Raw genomic sequence first — 25,415 nt, forward strand, 5'->3', positions numbered from 1 at the left:
GAGTTAATAAATAAAGATCCCCGGTATTAGCTGCAAGTTGCAGTTTGTTAGTAAATAGTCCGGAGAGCCTGGCGGACACCGTGGGTCCCATCCCGCCCTGTATGTGACCCCGGGGCCGGGCCACGCGCATTCCAATGTCGTGCTCTCGCGGACAGCTCTCCCCGGTGATAGGCTGCTGTCGTTGCCGCGTTCTGCCGGTGCCTGGCAGCCGCGCGTGACCCCGCCCCCATCGTGACGTGCGCGCTGCGTGCCCGAACGTGGCATTGTGGCTCCTGACGCTCAGCGCGAGCGATAGTTTGTGTACGAGACGGAGCAGGATGTGAATATGGCGGACGGGGAGGCCGAGCGGGAGCGTAGCCCCGTCCCGGACATGTCCGCCGAGATACCGCGGCTGGCGGAGCGGCTGCAGCAGCTGGAGAGCCGCCTGCGGACGGACACGGGAGGCGGGGATGACCCGGTGCAGGCGGCCACCGATTACTGCCAGCGGTTCTGCCAGGTCGGTGCTACAGACCAGCCCCGGGGGAGGATGGGCAGCTGGGGGGGGGGGGGGAATGGCGGCTCGGCCCGGGGGCCGCGGGCTCTGTGCGGGGCGGGGCGGGCAGCCGGAGCGACTCCTGGGGCTGTGCAGGGCGGGCTCAATGGCTGCTCCTTTGTGTGTTTACAGCAGGCCGGCCTGGGCGAGCGGCACTCACTGCACTGCCCGCATTCACTGCCTACACTCACTGCCTGCCGGGAGCTCCCCGCGGCCCCCTGTCTGGGAGGAGGGGGGGCATTGTTACTGTGTGACCCTCCCCGGGCTGGCAAACATGGCGAGGGGACCAGTGACGCGGGCATTGCCATCCACACTGGGCACAGTGATACAGTGCTGGGCAGAGCGGGGCCGCCTGGCACAGAGCGGGTTAATGGGGCTGATCCAGTCCATGACCTTCCCTGGCCCCATTCTCCATCTCTGGCCCTCAGACTGCTAGCCATCCACCATTAGCTTTCCACGCCCCGTGCTGCTCTAATCTGCAGCCCTCCTCCTCCTGTCTGAGCGCAGACCGTGCTGCTTGTTTCTCCATGGCTGCATTGCTCTGTGATTCCCCCTCTATAGAGCACCCTCCTTCCCTCCCCCTCAGTTACATGGCAGCCTGTGGGTGCCTGCTTCCTCCTGTTGCCTCCAGAGGGGCTGTATTGTGAGGGTAAAATGGGATTGCCCACGCCCCCTCCTCCTCCATTCAAGTTTGATCCAGTTGATGCTGCAGCATAACCACTAAGGGGATTATGTATTAACCCCTCTGTTTATGGCTACTAGCTTTCTGATGTGGTGCAGGCAGCCGGTTTGATTGAATTATTTTTTCATGTATTAACGAGCATATTCTCTTCTGTATCACTGTCTGCCTGGTCTGTTTCATTGTTAGACCATGCTCTATCAGGGCAGATATTCTTTGTTACTGATTAGTGACAGATTGGAGGAAAACAGGTTGTTGCTGGTCAAACTAAATTGTTTTGGTTTTCTTAAAAAACATTTTTGGTATTTTTATTTCCTATTACGGTACTTTTGTTGGGCACAGGTGTGGGAATTGTGTATTATGAGCTTTATGCAGTATTACTACTACTACTTCTAATCCTTTAAAAAACAATACATTTATTAGACTCATTGTCTAGTGATGTGATTTATTTCGTATTAAATTCAACTTTTTAGCTCTCTTACCTGTGTATGTGAAGCATGTCTCCTTTTGTGTGTCAGTGCTTGGTTTTAGAGTCAGAGCAGCTAAAATGACCTTCCTGATAGGGGAGTTTGCAGGATACAAGGTTTGGCTTGCTATCAGATCGGAGCTCGATCTATTGTTTGGAAAAATAAATTGAAAATACTTATAAATGCTTTTGGCAGTTACTGTGCATTTTTGTTTTGATACTTTTACAAACCACACAACCTTGGTTTAACCAATATCTGAGTGGCAATTAGTGCTGATACAATTCAAGTTTATTCAAACTAAATGTGGGCTTTGGCCGTATAATTTTAAATTAACAATAAGCAATATTTATCAGCACATTCACCTCTCCCCGTCAAAAAACTAAGGATTGAACTCGCAATTAAATACATCCAATTTGACCATTCCATTTTGTCCATTTAAAAAAAAAAGTATTAATATTGAAATCATTGTCATATAATGTTTAATAGAGTAGTCTGCACCGCCACTGCCTTAGTTATTAGAGTTGCTATGACAACCAGTACTGTGGTTTTCATTTCTTGTATGTGGTCATGTTTTACTTTCCATTGATTAACAAATGACATTTAAAGATGTGTCCTTGTATCACACATCCACATATAGTACTGAAAAATAGTAAGAAAAAGTCAGTGCTTTTCATTGATACAGATGTTGGACAGTCTTTGTTTATTGCCAGCTGTTTTTAGCACCTGTAACTGTGTTGCTTACCTGTCAAATAGGCAAGCTTTAATCTTAACAGGTTAAAGGTTTTCCTTTAAAGGAACATCACACACCCCTTTTCAGTTTGACTTCTTACTTTGGGTTTTGACCGTAACAGTCTCCCACTTCTAAGCAGCCAGGAACTCTAAGTCAGACAGTGCAGGGCTTAGTTCTATGGCTCAGTGCAATCAGGTGATGGTCTGAGCCAACCCTACACTGCGGGGTTTAGCTCAGGAAGGCTAACAGAATCTCCTAACATGAGTTCAAACATTTTGTCTGCCTATATTGGGAGAGTATCAGGGCACTCCTGGCACCATAATCTCTACAGCTCACTATATAATGGTTATGGTACTGTGTGCCCCTTAAAGGATTACTTCAACCCTTTTTTAATGTATACTTTAGCCCACCCCCTAACTTAAAAATATGTTATAAGTTGACAGGAATCCAGTGTTGGACAAAGATCCTGGGGCTACTTTTCTCGCCTCTTTGTAATGTCAGGGCTTTGCGCAATGTCCAAATGCTTCTCATAGAGAATCCTTTGATTTGATTGTTTAGGGTGCTCTGAGTCAGGGAGGAGGACTTGAGCATTGAAAAAAAAAGTAATGGAGGCAAGAGGGCATCACTATAGGAGGGAGGAGAGGGAGAGAGAGAGATTCCTCTTGCGTAGTGCCTGCAAGGGGGAAGATTACGTTTGTTGCCAGCAGGCATTATTAACAAATCTTGTAAGCTAAGAAACAGTGTCTCTTCCATAGTTACTATATTCACCTGGGGCAATCCTTCCAATAAGGCGATCCAGTGGACATTAGCGTTAAGAACCACTCAATTGTATTGTGCAAAACTCTACATAAGTACTTTTACAATCGAACTGACTGGTAAACACTGTAAGTGTGGCAACCACTCTACTACAACATTTTAGTAAGGGTACCAGCCACACCGCTACAACATTTTAGTAAGAGTAGTGGATACAAATGATATTCTTCTAGCATCTTGTAGTTACTGATTTAAGCTACATGGCTGGCATCCAATGTTTTGTTAGTTGGTGGCAAAATCCTTCTAGATGGAAATGAATTGTGACAGATAATTGTTAATTTGATGCATGAACTCATACATTATTCCCAGAATGTTAATTTATACTACAAAACAGGGAAACCAAGACAAAAAATACAGTGAATGTGAGTAAGGTTTCTATTACTGATTGTTCCATATGCTTATCCTACCAATGTGTTTGGGTAAGATGCTCACGTAACTGAGTCCTTATTGTTAATAAGGACTCAGTTTGTATTCCCGACATTATAGCGTTTCCTTAAAGTGGCACTGTCAGGGGACTTTGCCTAATCCGCAAAGTCCCCCAATGGTGACATTACTGCAGGTGGTCCAGTGGCCGTGAGGGGCAGGGAAGGGTGAGGTTACTTACCTAAGCCTGTCCCTCGCGGGCGCTCCCTTCTTTGATGTGCAAGAGTACAACATTGCAGCCTATGGAAAAGACCACCGAATTCCCCATATACACAGCCAATACCCTCCAGCCATCACTGATGACAGATGCAGGTCTTGACCATAGGCGTGCGCAGCCTATTGCATTAGGGTGTGCACCCTAAAGCACAAGCACACGCGGCGTGTGTATATATATATGTATGTATGTATGTTTGTATGTATGTATATATGTGTGTGTGTATATATATATATATATATATATATATATATATATATATATACACACACACACAAAGCTGTGTGCTGTGTGAGGGTGCTGTTAGTGTGATGTGTGTGAGGGTGCTGTCAGTGTGATGTGTGTGAGGGTGCTGTTAGTGTGATGTGTGTGAGGGTGCTGTTAGTGTGATGTGTGTGAGGGTGCTGTTAGTGTGATGTGTGTGAGGGTGCTGTTAGTGTGATGTGTGTGAGAGTGCTGTTAGTGTGATGTGTGTGAGGGTGCTGTTAGTGTGATGTGTGTGAGGGTGCTGTTAGTGTGATGTGTGTGAGGGTGCTGTTAGTGTGATGTGTGTGAGGGTGCTGTTAGTGTGATGTGGGTGAGGGTGCTGTTAGTGTGATGTGGGTGAGGGTGCTGGTAGTGTACTATGTGGGTGAGGGTGCTGGTAGTGTACTATGTGGGTGAGGGTGCTGGTAGTGTACTATGTGGGTGAGGGTGTTTGTGTGTGCGTGCTTGTGAGGGTGCTGTGAATGTACTGTGTGTCAGGGTGCTGTTTGTGTGTGTCCACTTGTGAGGGTGCTGTTTGTGTGTGAGGGTGCTGGTAGTGTGCTGTGTGTGTGTGCTGTGTGTGTGTTTGATAGGGTCCTGTTTGTGTTTGTGAGGGTACTGCTAGTGTGCTGTGTGAGTGTGAGGGTGCTGTTTGTGTAATGTGTGTGTGTGTGTGTGACTGCTGTATGTGTTGTGGGTGCTGTGTATGTGTTGTGGGTGCTGTGTATGTGTTGTGGGTGCTGAATGTGTGTGAAATAGGATACTCCTCAGCCATAAAGGACTATTTTTGGGGGGTTTGGAGTGGTTCTTTAATGACACAGTTCTGGTGTATATGTCATGCCCCTGCAGTGTCTCTACTGAATTATTTGTCATTTAGGAATTAAATAACTTTGTTTTTGCAGCCCTTGCTACACCTACACTGGCTTCACACAGCGTACCTACACACTTCCTAAAAGACTTTAGAATTTACTGAAATCCTGTTTTGGCAATTGACTGCTAGAACATGCAGCAGCACTATCCTGTGTGTTAACTTCTACAGTAAACACACTGTTGTATCGACAATGTATCTCACCCCCACTCCCCCCTCCCATAGGTTACAGCTAGAGTAAGTGTGGCTAGGGCTACATAAACAAATAGTTTTAAATCTTATCTGGCAGAAATTTTACCAGTGGGACTGCAAGGACATGATTTATACATCCAAACTACCTCATTAAGATAACGTTATTTTGGTGCTTGGAGTATCCCTTTAATTAAAAAAGCATCTTGATGTTTGAAATACATCACTGTAAGACATAATATATAAAGTCAGGATACCGTGGGGCTTATTCACTAAAGAATAAATTGTAGTCCATAAACCAATTTTACAATTTATGTTGAAATAGCCGAGCTGTGACTATTACCGATTTGGGAAACAAATCGTCTTAGTGTTAATTTGCAATGCCGTTTTTCAGTTAAAGGACCAATATAGTGCCAGGAAAACAAACTTGTTTTCCTGGTTCTATAGGGTCTCTGGGTCCCCCTCCCGCTGGGCTCTAGGGGGAGGAAGGGGTTAAATTCTTACCTTTCTGCAGCGCCGGGCTCCCTTAGTGCTGGGGACTCTCTTCCCTCTTCCGATGTCATCCGCCGCATGCGCGCGCATTCAATCAGTCCATAGGAAAGCATTTCTCAATGCTTTCCTATGGACGTCCAGCGTCTTCTCACAGTGAAAAATGCCTCTAGCGGCTGTCAATGAGACCGCTACTAGAGGCTGGATTAACCCAATTGTAAATATGTAATATAAATTGAAAGATGGATCATCAGACAAAAAAGTTAAAGTGAACTTGTTGATAAAATTCTACTTTTATATAAACATGTTCCATTGACTTATAATTGCTGGATGCTGTGTCTTTTATCTTATTTTCTTTGGAGCTTCATCATGTATAGTGATGCTCACCTCCCTGTAACAGATCCCGCCATAAGCCTGCTTTCATGGGTGTGATTTGTGTCCTTTGTACTGCCTCCATTTGGGAAATCTGAAGTGACTTCTCCTCTTCTGGGACAGCCCCTTGATGATGCTGATCTCAATACGAGTGTACACAGGCAGACGTTAGCGTAGAGTCTATGCCAATAGTCTGCTTGAGGGATGGGGAGCGTTAATTTAGCAGCAGGTTTTATAGAAAGCTATAATTTTGCTAGCAATTTGGCTAGCCCAGTATGGAGATGAAATCTGAAGGGGATTTCAATTGTTGTAATTGTAACATGCCGTGACGAGTACCTCCAAATGGTTTATTAGTTGGTGGAAATTATCTTCAACAAGCAAATTAAAGTTTCAGTCCATTGTCATGACCAACTTCCAGAGATCTTTCGTCAGATGCTTCTTAATTTAAAAAATTGTTTTTCTGTTGAGCTGCTTTCTATGCAATACATGAAAAAAGGTTATGTTTTGTCATTCATACTTGTAGAATGATAGACCTCATTCTTTACCATGTATACTCTCTATGCCTACTAAGCCTCTTTCAGCATCATTTCCCTATATTTTGACATTTCTATTCTTTTGTGATTTCTTTATAATGGAAATATTAGCTGTCAGAATCTAGACTAATACTATCTTGTAGTGTGGTATGATCCAGTGTCTATAGTTTTTAAGATCATTTTTAGACCTCACAGGATTTAGACATGAGTTTTACTTATTGCCTCAAGTTTATTACATGTAATTGTAGTGATACATAAAGCCAGCTGCTAGTTTAAAACTGAATCTTTATTTTATGGTCCAAGTTGTTCCTGTGCATCGCTGTCCTAGGTACTGAATATGAAGCAGAGGAGAGAAACCTGTGGGATTATCTACAGCAGGATTCTCCAATCTCTGACCCTCCAGATGTTACTGAATGTATACTCCTGTGATTCTTTGAATAAAATAGCCAGAAAATTGTGGCAGTTGTCGTTTAGCAGCATCTGGATGGCCAGAGTTTGGAGAACCCAGCGTTTACTGCAAAATGCCTGAAGGGTATGATTATACTAATCAGAACAAATGCAATAAGCTGTAGTTGTTCTGGTGACTATAGTGTCCCTTTATATAAGGGTTATTATTAAACCATTAATGGTTATCTATAAAAGCAGTGTTTTGTTTAAGGTATTTCCATGGTATTCCTGAGACAGAAGGAAATGATGCTAATGCATGTAGCAAGGTTTTAATAGACAAATTAAAAAGAGGAGGAGACTGGGCTCTGGCGATAATAATGGTTAAGGAAGTATGTTGCAGTTGGTGGTAATAGTGGTTGAGGGTGCTTCTTGCAATTGTTTAAGAAAGGAAACAAAAGTTGAGCCACAATATGTAAGTGCCATGGTGATTTTATCAAAAGCTTTCTCTACATTTAGGCTCAGGAGAATGGTGCCTTTTTTTACCCAGCCAGACACCCAAAAGTGGAGGAGACGATAATGGCAATAGCCCGTCTCACTCGCAGTACGGAGTGCCGTTCACTAACAGTCCAACTGTTGGCAGGTCAGGTGAGATAAGGAACACCTGAAGATGATTGGCTAGGAGAAAATGCATTACACTAATTTGGTTTCTAAAATGTTTTTCTTCTATCTCATTTCAGAGAGCACATTTGCCTTAAGTTTAAGGGCAAGACCGTTTTATTTATTTATAGAATATTTTACCAGGTAGGATACATTGAGATTGCTCTCGTTTTCGAGTATGTCCTGGGTACATACTTTTATCAGGAGACCTGTACACACGTGTGCTTCTGCACTCCTTGGTTGTTAAATAGTAATTACGGCTTAGTTATTTTTCTTATGCTTAATCCAAATCAAAGGATTACTCCAAGCACTGTGACCACTTCAGTGTTTTGAAGTGGTCAAGGTGCTTGGAGTCTGTATGGGTAGCATTTCAGTTTCAAATGTTGCACAGAGATATTTGGGGTAGCTAAACTCCACCTCTAGAAGCATCCATTCTGTGCACAGACACTCATTTATTGGCTGTGAGCGCTCTTTTGAGGTTCCTAGCATCAAAGTCACTAAAACAGGCATTTTTATGAAAAGTCGGTAACGATTCACCCACATCTTAGGGACACTCTAAACATGAAAGCCACTACATCAGGTCTGCCCAACAGGTAGATCCCCAGATGTTAAGAACTACAACTCCCATGAGGTTTTGTCATTCTAAATGCATTATAAAGGCATGCAAAGCATTAAGGGAGTTGTAGTTCTTAACATCTGGGGATCTACCTGTTGGGCAGACCTGATGTAGTGGCTTTCATGTTTAGAGTGTCCCTAAGATGTGCGTGAATCGTTACCGACTTTTCATAAAAATGCCTGTTTTAGTGACTTTGATGCTAGGAACCTCAAAAGAGCGCTCGCAGCCAATAAATGAGTGTCTGTGCACAGAATGGATGCTTCTAGAGGTGGAGTTTAGCTACCCCAAATATAGGGATCTACCTGTTGGGCAGCCCTGCACTACATCAAAGACCTTCTTGGAAAAAATGGCAAATGTCTAAAAGGCCTCTTAGTGGCTCAGTCACTCCCTACTTAAAATTTTTGATTTTTTTTTTTTTTTTAAAAAGTCTTCACATTTGGTGTCATCACGCACATATGATAACGCAAAACAAGAATATGGGGGAGGATGTTGTGGTAGTTGCAGTTTGCATTTATTTTGATCAAATTTTTGCAAGTGACATTTTCTGAGCTTTGGGTATTGATTAATGTAGAGATAAAGCATTTTGTTTTCTCCCTGCTTTGCACACATGTCCATTATAAAACATAACACAAAATTAGCATACACAGCACACACACTCCTCCAACTTAATCTTCTAAATAATCAGATAACTAAGAACATCTTCAATAAATACATGCAAGTTACCCGAGGAGGCTATATGGTTCCTATGCCTTTATGTGTATATATGGGTAGTTGACTGCACATCTTTGCTTTTGTAGTATACCAATGTGTATTTGAAGTTTGTTGTTGTTGCCCCGTACCCTGATGAAAGAAAAGGCTTGTTACTCACTCCATGTGAGCATGGCATGAAACGAACTATGAGAGTGATTTTGGTGCCGAGTGACTTTTAGATCTGAAATTGTAAATAGTGATATGCTAATAAATGAGTTATCTCTCTAGTTTTTTCAGCATTCCTTGATTCATTTTCTTTACTTTTGTAAACAGGCACTCCTTGAATATGCTGAGAAGTGGAAAGCGCCTGAAGATTCTTTGCCTTTATTGGAAGTCTACACTGTTGCTATAGAAAGCTATACTAAAGCACGACCTTATCTTAACTCGGAGTGTGAGAATGTGGCTGTAGTGCTCGAGAGGCTAGCTTTGTAAGTGTAACCACAACTGCAAATTAGCAATATTTCTGCTTCTTCTTAATGGTAATTGATCTTGTCTGTCTGCTTATTTTTGTTTCATCCTGTTTTGGACAATCTTCATTTGATGTGCTCTGCTAACTCTATGCTGGAGTTTGACAAGGGGGAGGCAGTAACAACATATATATTTTTAAGTAGATAAGTTAGTGAAATTTTGGACCCTGCTATATATGTTGGCACAAAACTGACATTTTGCTGTTTGTCATTATGCAGAAGCTGTGTTGAACTTTTGCTGTGCTTACCACATGAATTACCAGATGATCATTGGGCACGTTTTCAGTATTCCATTCAGGTAAGAGATTTTGTTTGTCCTGATCTAATAAAATTACGTATTGATTTAGGGAAAAAAACGTTGTCACTCTCAATGATGTTGTATTTGAAGAATTTTTTTTTTTTTTAATGGACAGGCTGTAGACACCAGAACCACTAGATTAAAGGACCACTATAGGCACCCAGACCACTTCAGCTCAATTAAGTGGCCTGGGTGCCTGGTCCATCTAGGTTTAACCCTTTTTTCTATAAACATAGCAGTTTCAGAGAAACTGCTATGTTTATATTAGGGTTAATCCAGCCTCTAGTGGCTGTCTCATTGACAGCCGCAAGAGGCGCTTGCGTGCTTCTCACTGTGAAAATCGCAGTGAGAAGACGCCAGCGTCCATAGGAAAGCATTGTAAATGCTTTCCTATGAGACTGGCTGAATGCGTGCACGCAGCTCTTACCTTGCATGCGCATTCAGCCGAGGAGGAGGAGAGCTCCCCGCCTGGCGCTGGAGAAAGAGGTAAGTTTAACCTCTTCGTCCCCCTAGAGCCCGGCGGGAGTGGGACCCCTCAGGGCACACTAGTGCCAGGAAAACGAGTATGTTTTCCTGGCACTATAGTGGTCCTTTAAGCTGTAGTTGTCCTGATGATTATAGTGTCCCTTTAAGAATTGTATTTTTGTTGTTGAATATAAAGCTTTTTAAGTTTTTTTTAAAAAAAATATGACTCCTTACTTTTTTAGCTGGCTTCTAGATTCAAAGCAAATTTGTCAAGCCCTGGGTTAAAACATCCTGCAGATTTCAAGATCTCACTTATTGGTTTGCTATACTGAGCTTGTGACTATTTATTCTTAGCTCAGAAATATAACTTGTAATTAAACTTATGGAGCGCATTGACTCTGCAAACAGATGTTCAAATGCTTTCTTTTTGTATCCAAAAATTGGATTGCATAATTTCTCAAGTTTAAAATGCATGTTTTAATTGTTGCATAATTTGATGCTTAGTAGTGATTTTAAGTATTATTTCGCTATGACCTAAAACTGGATTTCTTTATTTTACTCTCTAAGGATGCTCATAAGACACTCGTTACGAATGGCAGCCACGGACTTTCACTTTTGTTTAGCATTTCTCAAGAAGCTGGAGTTTGGAAGGACCCAGTCCTGCAAAAGATACTTAATCAGGATGCACAGGATCCTTACCTAAGTATGCACTATATTTATTTGTGTACTTTTCCCCCTAATATTTCATTTTGAGTTCTCAGCAGCAATAGCAGCACTTCAAGTCTTACTGTAAGGGCTTGTGCATTTTGCAAAGATTGCTTTTCTTGACAAGGCTGTCAGTAAGTTGGCTTGTGCTCTCTTTTATCATAGAGGAAGCTTTGACTTTTAGAGACCCTGAATACAACCATCTTGTGTGAGATCTCTGACACCGATGTTAAAGGGTTCACAGATACATATTGAAACATGCACTGCAAAATGTTCACTACAGGGAAGTTAATACATATTATTAGATTGGAGAGTTTGCAAGCAAAATGGTTACATTTATTAAATGAATATTTAATATGTGATCAGTATGAGTCAGCCTTAAAACTGTTTAATTAAGATAATGGCACAGGTTAAATCCGCAGAATACCAAGGCTTTCCTCATGTTCAGTCAATAGAATATTAGATTTCATATGAAGTTCCAGGGTCAAAACACAGACCTTGCATGTTAACTGAAATATAATGTTACTAGATGAGCTAAAATGTACTCCTAGGCTAAACACTAAAGCTTAAGGGATCATTTGCTTTGCTTAGATACCAGATCACAAAAAAGAAGAAAAAAAAACTTTTCCTTGATGCCTAAATTTCATTTTCAGAAGAATTGTCACTGCTGAGGTACTGGTACATTCCAAACAGTTAGCTATTAGCACTATAGGTTTGGAGGTTTCATTTGATTTTAAACTTGCGTCTCTTTTCTGAGAACTGTGTGTAGGTTTTGATAATATTGTCATATTATGGTACTAACCTTGCAATATTGTGATAAACCTATGCAGAATTGATAGATTAAATTTGGATATATTTCTTAAATGGTTACTCTAACTACCTTAACTACTTTTCCTTTAAGAAGTGGTCATGCTAGTAGGAGTCTGTATGTGCAGCATTTGTTGTACCAGATGACTAATGCTCAATAGGACATTCTGAATTTAAATAAATTAAGGCGTGTAAGAGTAATCCTTTATAGGCTCATGTTAATTCTGTTAATGTCTTCATTCTTATGTTTTTAATGCAGTTGATAGATTTTTGCTTTCGGAGGGTCCACTTTTACTAGAGATGCGCATCAAGAGACTCCTCAAAGTCTGCAAAGTGGCACCAGCAACATCTTTGGCAAAAATATGTTCAGACCACCCAGAGTTGTCCAAGAGAGGCCACTTCAAACAAATGTACCTGACCTGCCTCTGTGCAGACTCACCAAATATAAGGCTTATAGAAGAAGTAAGATGCTAATTTTATTATAGGAGTGCATGTTTACCAACTACTTTGGAATATTCATGTGGGCTTTACTTTTGACACCAATAGTGTTGTGCCTACGGGCCTATGTTTTAGTTGTAGGAATTTTAGTATACGTCTCTTGTGTTAAAACAGGCCATTAAAGGACTACTGTCATTTCAAAACTATTTTTAATAAAATAATTATATCATTAAGTTTTGAAAACCGGTTTTATTTACAAAAATAAATGTACTTATATGGACAATGAGAAAAACTTATCCCTGTCTTTAATATATGCCTGCATCATTCAGCCATATAAATGCATCTTGGCTCAGACAGTGTTTGAAAACAAACACTCTCCATTATCTTCTTTGCTTCTGTGCAGGGAATGAAATAGGGAATAACTTGTTATTTTTTAAACTTCTTTTTGCACATTAGACAAACCTCACTTTCTTTCCCATGCTTTGCAATTGAATGTTCTACATGATATGTTCTGGGGTTTTTTTTTGTTTTGTTTTTTATGGTTATTGTGGAAAACCTCAAACACATATTTGCCCCTTGGGAAACGAAGCACTACTCCTTAGCAGCTGTGATTTAGACATAGTGACAGACCTTCAGGGAGGCTTTTTTTCCCTGCGACATTTCTAAATGTATCATGAAAGAACATTACTGGCTCACACAGATTCTTGACCTAGCCCGAACAAAATAGTTTTGGGTTTAATTGTAATACTGATGGTGAGCCTGGCCTAGTTGCCAGACATTCTTGCTTGACTTTCCCAATGCTGTTTTCTTAACAAATGGAGACACAGTAAACATGATTCTCACTGTTTTGGAGTTTAATATCTGGCACACACTTAATTTTAGCTATGTAGCCTTTTCTAATATTGAACTGTTCATACGAGATCATTGTTTTAATATTTTTTTTTTAATTCTAGATTGCCAAAGTAGACTGTAACGATGCACTAGACATGATTTGTAATCTAGAGTCTGATGGGGATGAAAAAACATCACTGATATTATGTGCAGCATTCCTTTCACGTCAGCTGCAATTTGGGGAGATGTACTGTGCATGGTGAGTTTCAGGTTAATGTTAACATTCCCAATTTTCTTCCAAAGGGCTATAAAATATCAAGCATTAACCCCTGCCCGAAGTTAGGGTGTGCTATGACAACTCTGGCCCGCTGAATTGTGATTGCAATTATACTTAATTATACATAAATAATAATAATACATTTAGAGTTAAATTATTTATATATAGATCTATATCTAACTGGTATATGTGTGTGTGTGTGTGTATATATATATATATGTATATATATATATATATATATGTGTATATATATATATATGTATATATATGTATATGTATATATATGTATATGTATATATATATATATATATATATATATATATATATATATATATATATATATATTGGAAAGCGAAAAAAATAAAATCCTTGCACTCACGCTGTCATGATAGATGCCGGGTGCCAAAGCCAGGTGGCTGATTCACATAGAAAATCCACAATAAAGGCTGCACTCCACGGGCTTCCTTAAAATCCCAAACTCTTTATTAGGTATACATTAAAAAATGATCGTTGTTTCAGCCCCACACAGGGCTTTCCTTCGGATCAAAAAAACAAACATGTTTGTCCTGATGAAAGCTCTGTGCTACAGCTGAAACGACTGGAACTGTAAGAATAAAGAAGAACTAACTTCTCTTTTTTACCAAATCCTGGAGTGCTGGTATTATTTTCATTATTTTTATTTATATATATATATATATATGTATATTATATAAACATCTTGTATATATGTAACATAATACATATAGTGTATTTTAATATTACTATAAGTACATATATTCGTATTAAAGTACACTTAGAATGAAGTTATGTTTAAAGCGCTGAAGGCCTTTAATATAAAAGGATGGGTCAATGAAGCGATAGGTTCCCTGTACAAGAAGCCAGTGGCAAGATCCATAGGCCAAAACATATGTGCAAATTGGTTTAGACTGGAAAACGGCACAAGGCAAGGGTGCCCCTTGTCACCAATTCTGTATGTTATAACAGTAGAAATTTTTGCTTCAAAAATCAGACAAAATTTACTAATCAAGGGTCTACCAATCTCAAAAGGGGACTTAAAGATCTCTCTATACGCGGACGACACTCTATTGTATATCATGGAGAGAAGTAAATACTGGGAAGGTAGAAGACTTAATGCAGAATGGTGAATTAAAAACTTTCGAGACATTGACAAGGATATTTCCCCTCCCAGATAGAGAGGTTTTCTCTTATCTAAGAGTTAGGAATTATATGAAGCATAAAATTTTTTTAAACAGCGGAGATACATACAATGTCTTAAAAGGGATATTCTCTCAAAAAGAGTGTAAAAACCTTTTCGCTAAATGTACAAAAGTATGTGATACAATACAAACAGAGAACCGCCCAACGGCAATAAAAAGCTGGGGAAAAACTCTGAAATGCACTATAGAACTAGAAGAATGGTACGATGCTATATCAAAAACAAATAAATATGTACACTGTCTCTCTCTGTTGGAAACTCACTTTAAAGTGATCAATAATTGGTATCTGGTTCCTTCAAAAATATCAAAAATGTTTAATAACAATAATGATCTTTGCTGGAGATGTGGAAAAGAGAAAGGAGATTATCTCCACATCTGGTGGAGGTGTAAAAAAGTAACTACCATATGGTCTATGACAAATTCATTATTAATCAGTTTAAATGGAGTAGGATTAAAAGTCAATCCAGATATGATGTTACTCCATATAAGGTGGCCCGCTCTTAGTAGAATGAACCACATTTTGACAACACATGCCTTAATAGCAGCAAAGATCATTATTGCTAGGAATTGGAAAAAGACACAAATATTTACAAAGATACAGATTATTCAGCAATTAAAATACCAGATCCAAATGGAAATAGGGATGAATAAAATTAAAAACCAGCATAAAGAACTTGATAAATGGGAAGAGTGGCTCAAAAATTTGGAGAAACTAGAGATAGAACTCTCTTGGCAATAAGCTAGAAAAACGAAAGATAAGAGGACAAACTAATAAAAAGAAGGGCACAAGAAATAAGAAAGCTGAGAAGAGGAAAAGAGAGAAAGAAAAGGGTAAAGAAAAGGAGAAAGAAAGGTAGCAGTACTGTATGGTGTGAATGAGAGTATGAATGAGGTTAAGATGCTGTTTTTCTTTTGTTTTTGGCAGTTTTTTCCTTTTCTTTCTTTCAATTTCCCCTCGGCTGGTCCCGTCCCCTCTCTAGATAGAAGATCTCTGAATAAATAATGACAAGTAATAGGAAAGGAAGAAGAGAGGGAGGCAGGGAGAGGGAGGAGGAGTAAGAGGGGGAGGGGAGGGAGGAAGAGGATAGGAGTAAATAATAAAAGCTCAACCTGGGTTATGTAGTTAACTGCTTGTTTTTATTACGTAGAGTTGAGCCAGCAAATGTTTATGATGACCAAGATACCCGGCCATATATGAAGATATATCTGAATTACAAAGAGGCGGGTATAGTCTGAAACAAAAAAAAAAAAAAAAAAAAAGAATGAAGTTACATATATGATATATATATTTTATATATGTATAATTACAATAAGTAATAAAATATTTTTTAAAAATGAATTATATATACATATGTAATTTCACTCTAACTGTATTTAGTTTTTTTTTGCTTTTTTCACACAAAAACAAATATGAATGCTAACTTTGGCCAGTGTTTGTGACTAAGTGAAGTGGTTTATTTGAAACCGAATGGAGTATAAAGCATTGTCAGTGAGAGGATGATCAGTTTTCATTCTTAAAGGGACACTATAGTCACCAGAACAACTACAGCTTATTTAATTGGTTCTGGTGAGTAGAATCATTACCTTCGGGCCTATTCAGAGAAAATGCAGTGTTTACATTACAGCCTACTGATAACTTCACTGGCCACTCCTTAGATGGCTGTTAGAGATCCTTCCTGGGTCATAGCTGCCTAATATGCATCCAAACATTCAGTGTCTCCACCCTCTGCATGCAGACACTGAACTTTCCTCATAGAGATGCACTGATTCAATTAATCTCTATGAGGAGATGCTGATTGGCCAGGGCTGTGTTTGAATTGTGCTGGCCAATCCTATGGGGACTATTGTGACTGGATCAGGCTACCACTTCTGCTGATGTCATCAGGCAGTGGACAGGTCTAAAGGAAACGGGGACAAAGTAAGCAGCTGCAGACTTTAATACAAGTAAGATTTTACTATATTTAGGGAGACATGGGGCTAGATGGTGGTTTTAACCCTATAGGGTCAGGAATACATGTTTGTGTTCCGGACCCTATAGTGCTCCTTTAAACTCCTTCCTTAAGATCTATATTTAAAGGTACTTTTAGTGAGTGTTTTAAGCATATTGATTTCATTTGTTTTATGTTCATCTTTACAGGGAACTTACGCTGTTTTGGAGCAAACTGCAAAGGAGAGTGGATCCATCTATTCAAGTTTATCTAGAGAGATGCCGTCAGTTATCATTGTTAACAAAAACTGTATACCATATTTTCTTTCTTATCAAAGTTATTCAGTCAGAGGTAAGCATAATTCTTTAGTAGAAGTGGTCATTTGTAACCGGACAAAATAGGAAATAAGTCTAATTGAGCTTGAGATGATTTTAATGCACGAAAGCCATCTCTACATTTGTACATAAACATATTGTTGAATACAGTTGACATGTAAATGAGCTTATACTAGAAGTTGTGTGTTCTGGCTGAGCCTGCCCCCCAACCCCCTTTTAAATTCTCAATTGTTCCCAAAAGTTGCATATTTTAAATTAGTTTAGTTACTAACAAAAATAAATCCATATTTTCCCAGCAAAACACCAGATACATGAAATATATTTTATTTATCATGCTGTTTATGTTCTAACTCCTCCTTAAATGGACTCTCTGGGCACCAATAAATATTGTGCAGAATGCTGCACCATTAGCCTGCTGTCATGACTGCCATTAGAGGCATTTTAACCCTGCAATGTTCTACACTGCATGTTTAAACAGATAGGGGTATGACACCTAGACCACTTGATTAGACACTAATCACAGTGATTTGTTTGCGGACCTATTTTTTTATTTTTTTTTTATATATATTCATGCAGGAAGTGGACAATTCTACTATATTGCAACAAATTGCAAAATTAAGGCAACTATAGGTGTTTTGGTAAAATTTTCCAACTCAGTCCTAGCTACAGCTTGCCTATTTTTGACTAAAGTTTGTGATATGGTTTTCAATTCTCCACAATTTGTTTGTGGGTGTGAGTGCACTTTGCTTAATTGAATGCAGGTATCTGATTTTGTTTATCCTTCAAAAGGTTAAATATTGTAACTGGTATGTCTGACTTTGAATGTTGCTGTCCCAACATGACCTGTGTTTTAAGTTTTTGTAATTTTTTTTTTAAATAATTGTTTAATAGTGCATTTTATTTCCCCTAGACTGAGGCAGCAGGACTTCCAACTTGTATTGAATTATGTGTGCGAGCCCTGCGTCTTGAGTCAAGTGAAACCTCCCCGAAAGTGAAAATCTCCATATGCAAAACAATTTCCTGCTTATTGCCTGATGACCTGGAAGTAAAAAGAGCCTGTCAGCTCAGCGAATTCCTTCTGGAGCCTACTGTGGATGCATACTATGCTGTTGAAATGCTCTACAATCAGCCTGACCAAAAGTACGATGAGGAGAGTCTTCCAGTGCCCAACTCTTTGCGCTGTGAGTTATTACTTGTTTTAAAAACTCGTTGGCCCTTTGATCCGGAATTCTGGGATTGGAAAACATTGAAGCGTCAGTGCCTCGCATTGATGGGGGAAGAGGCATCCATTGTGTCTTCAATTGATGAGCTAAATGACCATGAAGTATATGATCAGGTGGACAATTATCCTGATATATCCAAAGCCGCTCCACTCAATGGACTTGAATTCTTTGATACATCTAATGTTGGAGCTGTAAAAGATGAGAAGGAAAAAAAGAGACGTATTAAAAAACTGAGAGAGCGTGGATGCATATCTGAAAGGTTTAGAAACTGGCAAGCTTACATGCAGTACTGTGTACTTTGTGACAAAGAGTTTTTGGGTCACAGAATTGTGCGCCATGCACAGAAGCATTGCAAAGATGGCATTTATAGCTGCCCTATCTGTGCAAAGGAATACAATACAAAAGAAAGTTTTGTTCCACATGTAACATTACATGTTAAACAATCTTCTAAAGAGAGACTGGAAACTATGGGATCTGCAAGAAGATTGCCAAAAATGCCTAAAAAAGCTCCTCTCTGTAAGACTAAGAAACCAGTGGTAGTTTCTAAACAAGTACGATCAATAAAGAAAAACAGTCTTTACTCAGAGGACTTCATTGTGTTTAAGGATGATGACAGTGATGACCGAAATAACCAATCAGACAGTTTACGCACAGAAAAGCTAGTCACTTTTGATGAATTCCCTTGTCCTGTACATTTTTGCAAGAAAGGGTTCAAATACTTCAAAAATCTAATTGCACACGTTAGAGGTCACAAAGACTGTGAGGAAGCCACGCGATTCCTTGAGATACAAAGCAAAAAGGTAGTCTGTCAATATTGCAGGCGGCAATTTGTTAGTCTAATGCATTTAAACGATCATTTACAAATGCACTGCGGGAGCCATCCATATTTCTGCATACAAATGAAGTGTAAAGCAGCTTTTGACTCCTATGCTGAATTATTGACACACAGGAAGGAGCACCGAGTTTTCAGAGCCAGGTGCGTGTTTCCCAAGTGTGGAAGAATATTCTCTGCAGCTTATATGCTCTTTGACCATGAAGCACAACACTATAACACATTTACTTGTAAAAATTATGGATGTGGAAAGATTTATCATACACAGCTTCAGTTAGAAAAGCACTTATGTGAACATGCTGCTGAAGTCGTTAAGCAAGAAAGCAACTCCGATGCCGAAATTACTGACTTGCCCAAAACTGAAGCAAATAATGAACATGTTGATGTAAAAGAAGAATCATTACCAGATTGTTCAACAAACAATGATTTAAATTCTCTATCATTGCAATTGGAGGCGGCTAAAGACGTTCCTTTAAATAATAATCCCAACCATATACCCACCGTGCTATCTGAAAAACCAGAATCGCTTCTCCCTGTCCCAGAGAAGCAAACCATGCATTTGCAAGATAATCTTCCATCTCCAACAGTTCTTCCTGCTACTAACTTGCCATGTCCAGTTCTGCAATCGACTTCTCATTCATTGGATCACAGTCTCGAATTGAAAAACAATGTTTTACCTCTACCCAGTTTGTCAGATGACTCTAATGATAAGATACCAACGCTAAACAAAGGACTTGGTGATATTTTAATAAATAGGAACAAAGAGATTGATGCCTGTGGGACAAAAGATTTAACTGAGACACCAGAGCATCCAAATACTGGTACTGGGGATTCACGTTTTCAAGTTTTTCAAGAATGCAAGGTCAATACCCCTAATGATTCAGTCATGGATGAAACTCTTTCTAATAATTTCTGTGAAAGCAAAGTCAAAATTGAAGATCATATTAATAGTGTAATGTCCTTCCATACAGAGAATCAACCACCACCGCTTTGTGAAAATACTTTGGTTATGCCTGGTTATGAAGAGCGTGTCAAGTCAGAAAATGCATTATCATTGTCTCTGGAAACAAGCAGCCTACTTTCCAATGTCTTGCCCCCTGTTCTCAGTACCACAACAGTAACTCCTCATCCTCCAGTGCCTCCCCAGAGATTTAAGTGTAAGGTGGAAGGTTGTACTCGAATCTACAATTCAGTTCAGAGCATTGGCAAACACATGAAGACCACTCATCCTGATCACTATGCAGATTTTAAAATGGAGCGTAAAAACAGGAAAAAGCTTAAGGCTGGCAGTTCAGCACAAAATCTACCCAATGAACAGACTTATCAAATACTTACCCCAGCAGATGGCTCTGGAAGCCCCACTTTTCTGTCTCCAGTGCAGAATGCTATCCCCTCTTTTCAGTCACCTGTGCAAAACACTAGCCCCTCTTTTCAGTCACAAGTGCAAAGTAGTACCCCCTCTTTTCAGTCACAAGTGCAAAGTAGTACCCCCTCTTTTCAGTCACCTCTAAACAATACCGCAAATACCAACTTTTGTAATCAATTACAGCACATCCCGAATACTGTATTTCCAACACATCTTGAAAGCCTTGTTAACCCATTACTTAATTCCGTTGAGAGCATAATAACTCAGGGTCTCTCCAAAAACGTTGCAGACACGCTACTAGGATCTGAAGTCGGGAGTTTGACTAATGCCACTCTAACATCACAACTTGAAGACTTGGCAAAAGTTGTTTTACCTTTAAAATTTGAAAATGGTTCTGATCCATTTCTGCCAATGCCAACAGAAAACGACCCACTGCCTGTCTTGTCTTCTCTTAGTGGAAGCACAATGTTTTCACAATTGGGAAGTAACACTGATCATGTACTCTCAGGGGGCGAAGCTGCTAACTCTGTGTTTTTAAAAGATGAAACTGATGCAGTAACATCATTTACAAAACAGGTGGAGGGTACAGACATAGAAGCAAGTTTCAACTTGGAGAAGTCCTCTAGCATGCTCTCAAACACTGGTGAAAATAAGACCAGTGGAAGGACAACAAGAAATCGAGAAAGAAAGCCAAAACACAGTGCAAGAGCAAAATGTCCAGCAATCATCAGAGATGGAAAATTTATATGTAGCAGATGTTTTAGAGTCTTCACAAACCCAAGATCACTTGGTGGCCATTTATCAAAACGAACTGTATGCAAACCCCACAACGAATTTGATATTTCACACGTTCCTGTGACAGATGGCCAGACCCCTGTTTTAGCTAGCCTGATGATGTCTGATAGTCATAAACAAACTTTACCATTACCACCACAGACTTTTAATCCTGATGTTACACTGAAAGAAGAACCATTCTGCCCTCCAATTTCAACCAGTGACTCTACTCCTTTTTTACAAAGTGGGCTTGGACACCCAAACACTCCCAACTTCAAACCTTGTTTAAAGAAGGAAGTCAATCTGGTAAATCAGAAGTTGGAATCACCAAACACTGTAGATCACACTAAGATTAATTTGAATATGTCGTCACAGAATTGCATGTCTGAAAATACAATAAGCTCTCCAAACTTGTCAAGTATGATCACACCACATGTTGTTCAAACGGCAACCACGCTAGATTACAGTAGCAATATAGTTAATAATTGTGTTAGCGAAGGTTCTTTTCCTGAAGAGGGTTGTCTAAAGATGGATGAGAATGGCTTGTGTTCAAATACAGTGTTGAATTCTCCTGAGGAGAACAATTGCATATCTAGTCCTGTTGGTACTAGTAGAGTGTCTGTTATAAGTGGTCCACAGAAGTCACCTGCAACCTCTGCCAAGAAAAAGAGTGGGGGCTCCAAGAAAAAGAAGAAAATTGCAGATGTCCCTGCTGCTGATGGTGCTTCACATGAACTAGTAAAAAATATTTTGGCAGCACTAGGAAACCTTCCGACCAGTATTACAGGGAATTCTCAGGTTCCTTCCGAAATGCAACCAAATTTCTTGGCCTATGGAACTGAATTATTGGAAAATATTGCAAAACATTTAAATAGTGCAGACAAACAGCTGTTTTTGGCTTACATAAATGAAAGTCTAAAGGCCAATTCTGAGGAACATGTTTCATCCCAAAATGCTCCAGCATCAGACAAAAGTGACACCCTAACCTTCACCAACTTCACCACTGACCACAAAGAGCAGGCAGAATTAGAAACAAACTGTATGGAGAAGCCTTTTAACCATTCTGAATCTGATGCACATGTAGTTTTTCCTGTTAACACCCAAAATGTATGTTCTTCCTTGCCACAAAATCAAGATATTATTGACACTGTTGAGGCCACAATAGATGCTGTGCATAATACTGACTCTGCCAGCAGTCCTGTGGGAAAAATGAACATCCCGGTGTGTTCTGTCTCTCCAACCCAAGAAGTAAATCCAAAGCTTGACACAGAAGTGTTAGAAATTATGGATTTGGTCCAAAAGATGCAGTTGGTGGATAGTTTTATTCAAGAAGAGTTGGCAACTGATCCACAACCTGAATGCCCTCCTGTTGATTCTTTGCCACAGACATCCAGTGTGATTGTACCAAACCCGAGTCTAAACATTTCGCATGAAGAAACAGAGGAGCTTTCCCAGCCTTTAATTGATAAATGCATTGCAAAGCCTTTCATTTGCCAAGAGACTGATTGCAGTTACTGCGCAATGACAAAAGATGCATTATTTAAGCATTATGCTAAAGTTCACTATTATACACAAGAAAAGATCTTGGAAATCAAGAAACACCAGCTAAAGTTTGCCCCTTTTAGGTGTGTGGTACCTTCATGCACAAAAACATTTACCAGAAATTCAAATCTGCGGGCACACTGTCAAACAATGCATCGTTTTACTACTGATCAAATGGTAAAGCTGAAAATAAAAAGACCATATGATAGAAAATCTTTTAGTGAGGGTGGGACTGATCCAATTCTAGAAATGTCCCCTAAAATGGCTGAAGGTGAAAAAGGTTCAGAATTGAAAACTGTTCCACCTCTGATAATAAAGAGAGAACCGGAATCATGCCAGAGTAAGCCTATCCTGCAAGCTGTACAACCACCTGAAGTGCAGAACGTTTCAGACTTACAAGATGTGGATAGTCTACAACCAGAAACTAAAAAAGGGCCTAAAATAAGAAAAAAAAGAAAAGAGAAGGATCTGAAGCTAAAAAAGAACCTACTGAAAGACCCCAAACCCTCCAATGTTTTAACTTCATATAAACCTTATCAATGTGTTCATCAAGGTTGCACTGCAGCTTTTACAATACAACAAAATCTAATACTTCATTACCAAGCTGTACACAAGTCAGATTTATCCAAATTCTCACTAGAGGAGGATGCTAAAGATGACTCTGAAAATGGCCTACTACTCAGAGAGTTCAGATGTATGGAAACAGACTGTTCTAGAATATTCCAAGAAGTTGCCAGTTTGATACAGCACTACGTAAACTTTCATGAAATGATTGCTGAGGAAATTGAGAATGTTATTGCCTTCATACATATTGGACAGTTTAAATGTGATCAACACAAGTGCACATCTATTTTTACAACTTGTGCTGGATACATTGAGCACCTTGAGGCAGCTCATGAAATAAAAATGAAGCAGATTAAACTAGATGGAGATGAAATGTATAAATGTGACTGTGAAGGCTGTGATCGTGTTTATGCAACCAGGTCAAATTTGTTAAGGCACATATTTCACAAGCACAACGACAAACATAAGGAGCATCTTCTAAGGCCCAGGAAAATTAGTCTTAGTGACCAGGAAAGTCCAGAGGAAAAAAATCAGAAAGAAAAACACAAAGTGCCTAAACTAAAGTTAGAAGGGGAAGGGGCTGAGGTTCCTAAATCAAAGCGGGCCAAAGGAAATAGTTTGGAAAAGGATTCCAAAGGTGTAAAGGGACAGGAGAAACCAGGACCATTGTCTCTGAAATATGGCAGGCATACTTATTTATTAAAACCTAAAGATGTAGCACTGGAAGAATGCACAGAGAATCTTGCTAAGCAGTACCCTTGTATGGTCCGTGGATGTAAATCTGTTGTCACTAGTGAATTCAATATTATGAGACATTACAAGTGCCATAAACTCTCAAGAGCTTTCATTTTAAAGCATAAAAAAGCCCTGGTTGTCTGTAAAAGGCGCGTGCAAGCCAAACCCCACACTGGATCTCCAAAGCATGAGCCCACAGAAGATACTGCTAAAACAGAGGTGCAAAAGGAGGTTCCTCCACCACAAGCAGTGGCTATACCTAGCTTGATTGAAAGTAGCGACGAATCCACTATTTCCACATCTCAGCAGAGTGAAACTGAAAAAGATGAAATGGATGAACTTGCCGAGTTGTTCATAGCAAAGCTGAGTAATGAAGAGAACACGGGTTCTGACAGTCAAGCGAAGACTCTGTCCCTTGCAAACAACGATCTCCAAGAAACAAGTTCTTGCCAGTCTGAACCTCAAAGGGATGCCAGTAATCTGAAAAGAACCAATAAGCAAAAGAGTCCTACCCCAAATAGAAAGCGAAAAAATGATTCTTCTGAAGAAATACCTTCTGTAGAAACATGCAGTATGGTTAGTGGTGAGGAGATTCCCTCAACTGAACTTATACTAGAGGAATCACCAGCATTAGACTTGAGTTCTTTTAAACCTATGGGATTTGAATTTTCATTCCTTAAGTTCCTTGAGGAATCTGCTGCGAAGGAAAATAAAAGGGTACAGAGTCATCACATAAATGAACCTGAGACAGATCTTCAACCAGTTGAGAAGAAATTAAGGTTATCGGAAGAAGAGGATTTATTGTGGGATAATTTTGATACTGACACTTATTTACTTTTTGCTAATCCTTCCCACCTTCCAGGATTGGACAGTGTAAAATTAGTTTTAGATCAGTCGTTAAACAATTACGTTGACCTCATTATAAAACAGCTTAATGAACTGAATCCGGTTGTGGTTCTTAAGAGACAAGAATTCTCCTGGGATAACTCAGCTAGCGTTGCAAAGGAACAAAGTTTAGATATAGATGGAGATGCTGACGTATAGAGAGGTCCTAGTATGTTCAAAGTCTGTACATTTTAACTGTGTACTAGAAACATCAAGCATGCAAATAAATGTATTTTTTATTAGTTTTTGTTGTTGTGAGAGTGACTTAACCTGGCTGAGGAAAAAAAGGAAAAATGTATATTATGACGACAGTCATGAGATTTTTCTCCATTCTAGTTTATCCCTATGGGACTCAAGGAATGGAATTTTTATTCAGTTATGTATATATTTCAGACCCTTGTTATTTCTATTGATAAATTGTCCTTTCCACAAATAACAATTTGTGTATTGTCTGTGATTTGGTTATGTTCACCAGTTCACTGCTTCATGTGTAACGGGATTCTTTTATCTGTATAGAATCATTTTTTGTAAATATCATTGTTAACACATTTGCTGCCTACGTTGAAACTATTAAATTACACGTTTATATTCTGAATTTTAATTTGTAATTAAGTGCACCTTTTTAAAACAAAAAATTGCATAATACTGTTTATATTGTAGATTTTTATACCTGAATTCATGTTCGATGTCATCACATTCTGAGTTTTCCATATGCAAGGAAGGGGAGGTTTGTATGAGTCGAACTTGCAGTATAATTACCT

At 39.4% G+C, this 25,415-nt stretch overlaps 1 protein-coding gene across 1 annotated transcript; it reads left to right on the forward strand.

Annotated features, from left to right (window-relative positions):
* The first annotated feature begins 290 nt into the window (after positions 1-290).
* ZNF292 (zinc finger protein 292) lies at positions 291-25,255 on the forward strand. Its single transcript, XM_063443076.1, has 8 exons — positions 291-496; positions 9,239-9,393; positions 9,652-9,730; positions 10,763-10,898; positions 11,967-12,169; positions 13,099-13,235; positions 16,608-16,749; positions 17,644-25,255. The coding sequence occupies exons 1-8, from the start codon at positions 326-328 to the stop codon at positions 24,811-24,813; spliced, it is 8,193 nt and encodes a 2,730-aa protein (XP_063299146.1). The 5' UTR covers positions 291-325; the 3' UTR covers positions 24,814-25,255.
* The last annotated feature ends 160 nt before the right edge of the window (positions 25,256-25,415 follow it).

The sequence above is a fragment of the Pelobates fuscus genome, chromosome 2 (assembly GCF_036172605.1).
Source record: "Pelobates fuscus isolate aPelFus1 chromosome 2, aPelFus1.pri, whole genome shotgun sequence".
In the NCBI taxonomy this organism is placed as follows: Eukaryota; Metazoa; Chordata; class Amphibia; order Anura; family Pelobatidae; genus Pelobates; species Pelobates fuscus.

What these genes read in the sequence shown, in the direction of transcription:
- ZNF292 (XM_063443076.1), top strand. Translation starts at nt 326, where the DNA reads ATGGCGGACGGGGAGGCCGAGCGGGAGCGTAGCCCCGTCCCGGACATG. An exon ending in GTTTTCAGTATTCCATTCAG is followed by an intron (nt 9,731 to 10,762) that starts GTAAGAGATTTT and finishes TTACTCTCTAAG; the next exon opens with GATGCTCATAAGACACTCGT. An exon ending in ATATAAGGCTTATAGAAGAA is followed by an intron (nt 12,170 to 13,098) that starts GTAAGATGCTAA and finishes TTTTAATTCTAG; the next exon opens with ATTGCCAAAGTAGACTGTAA.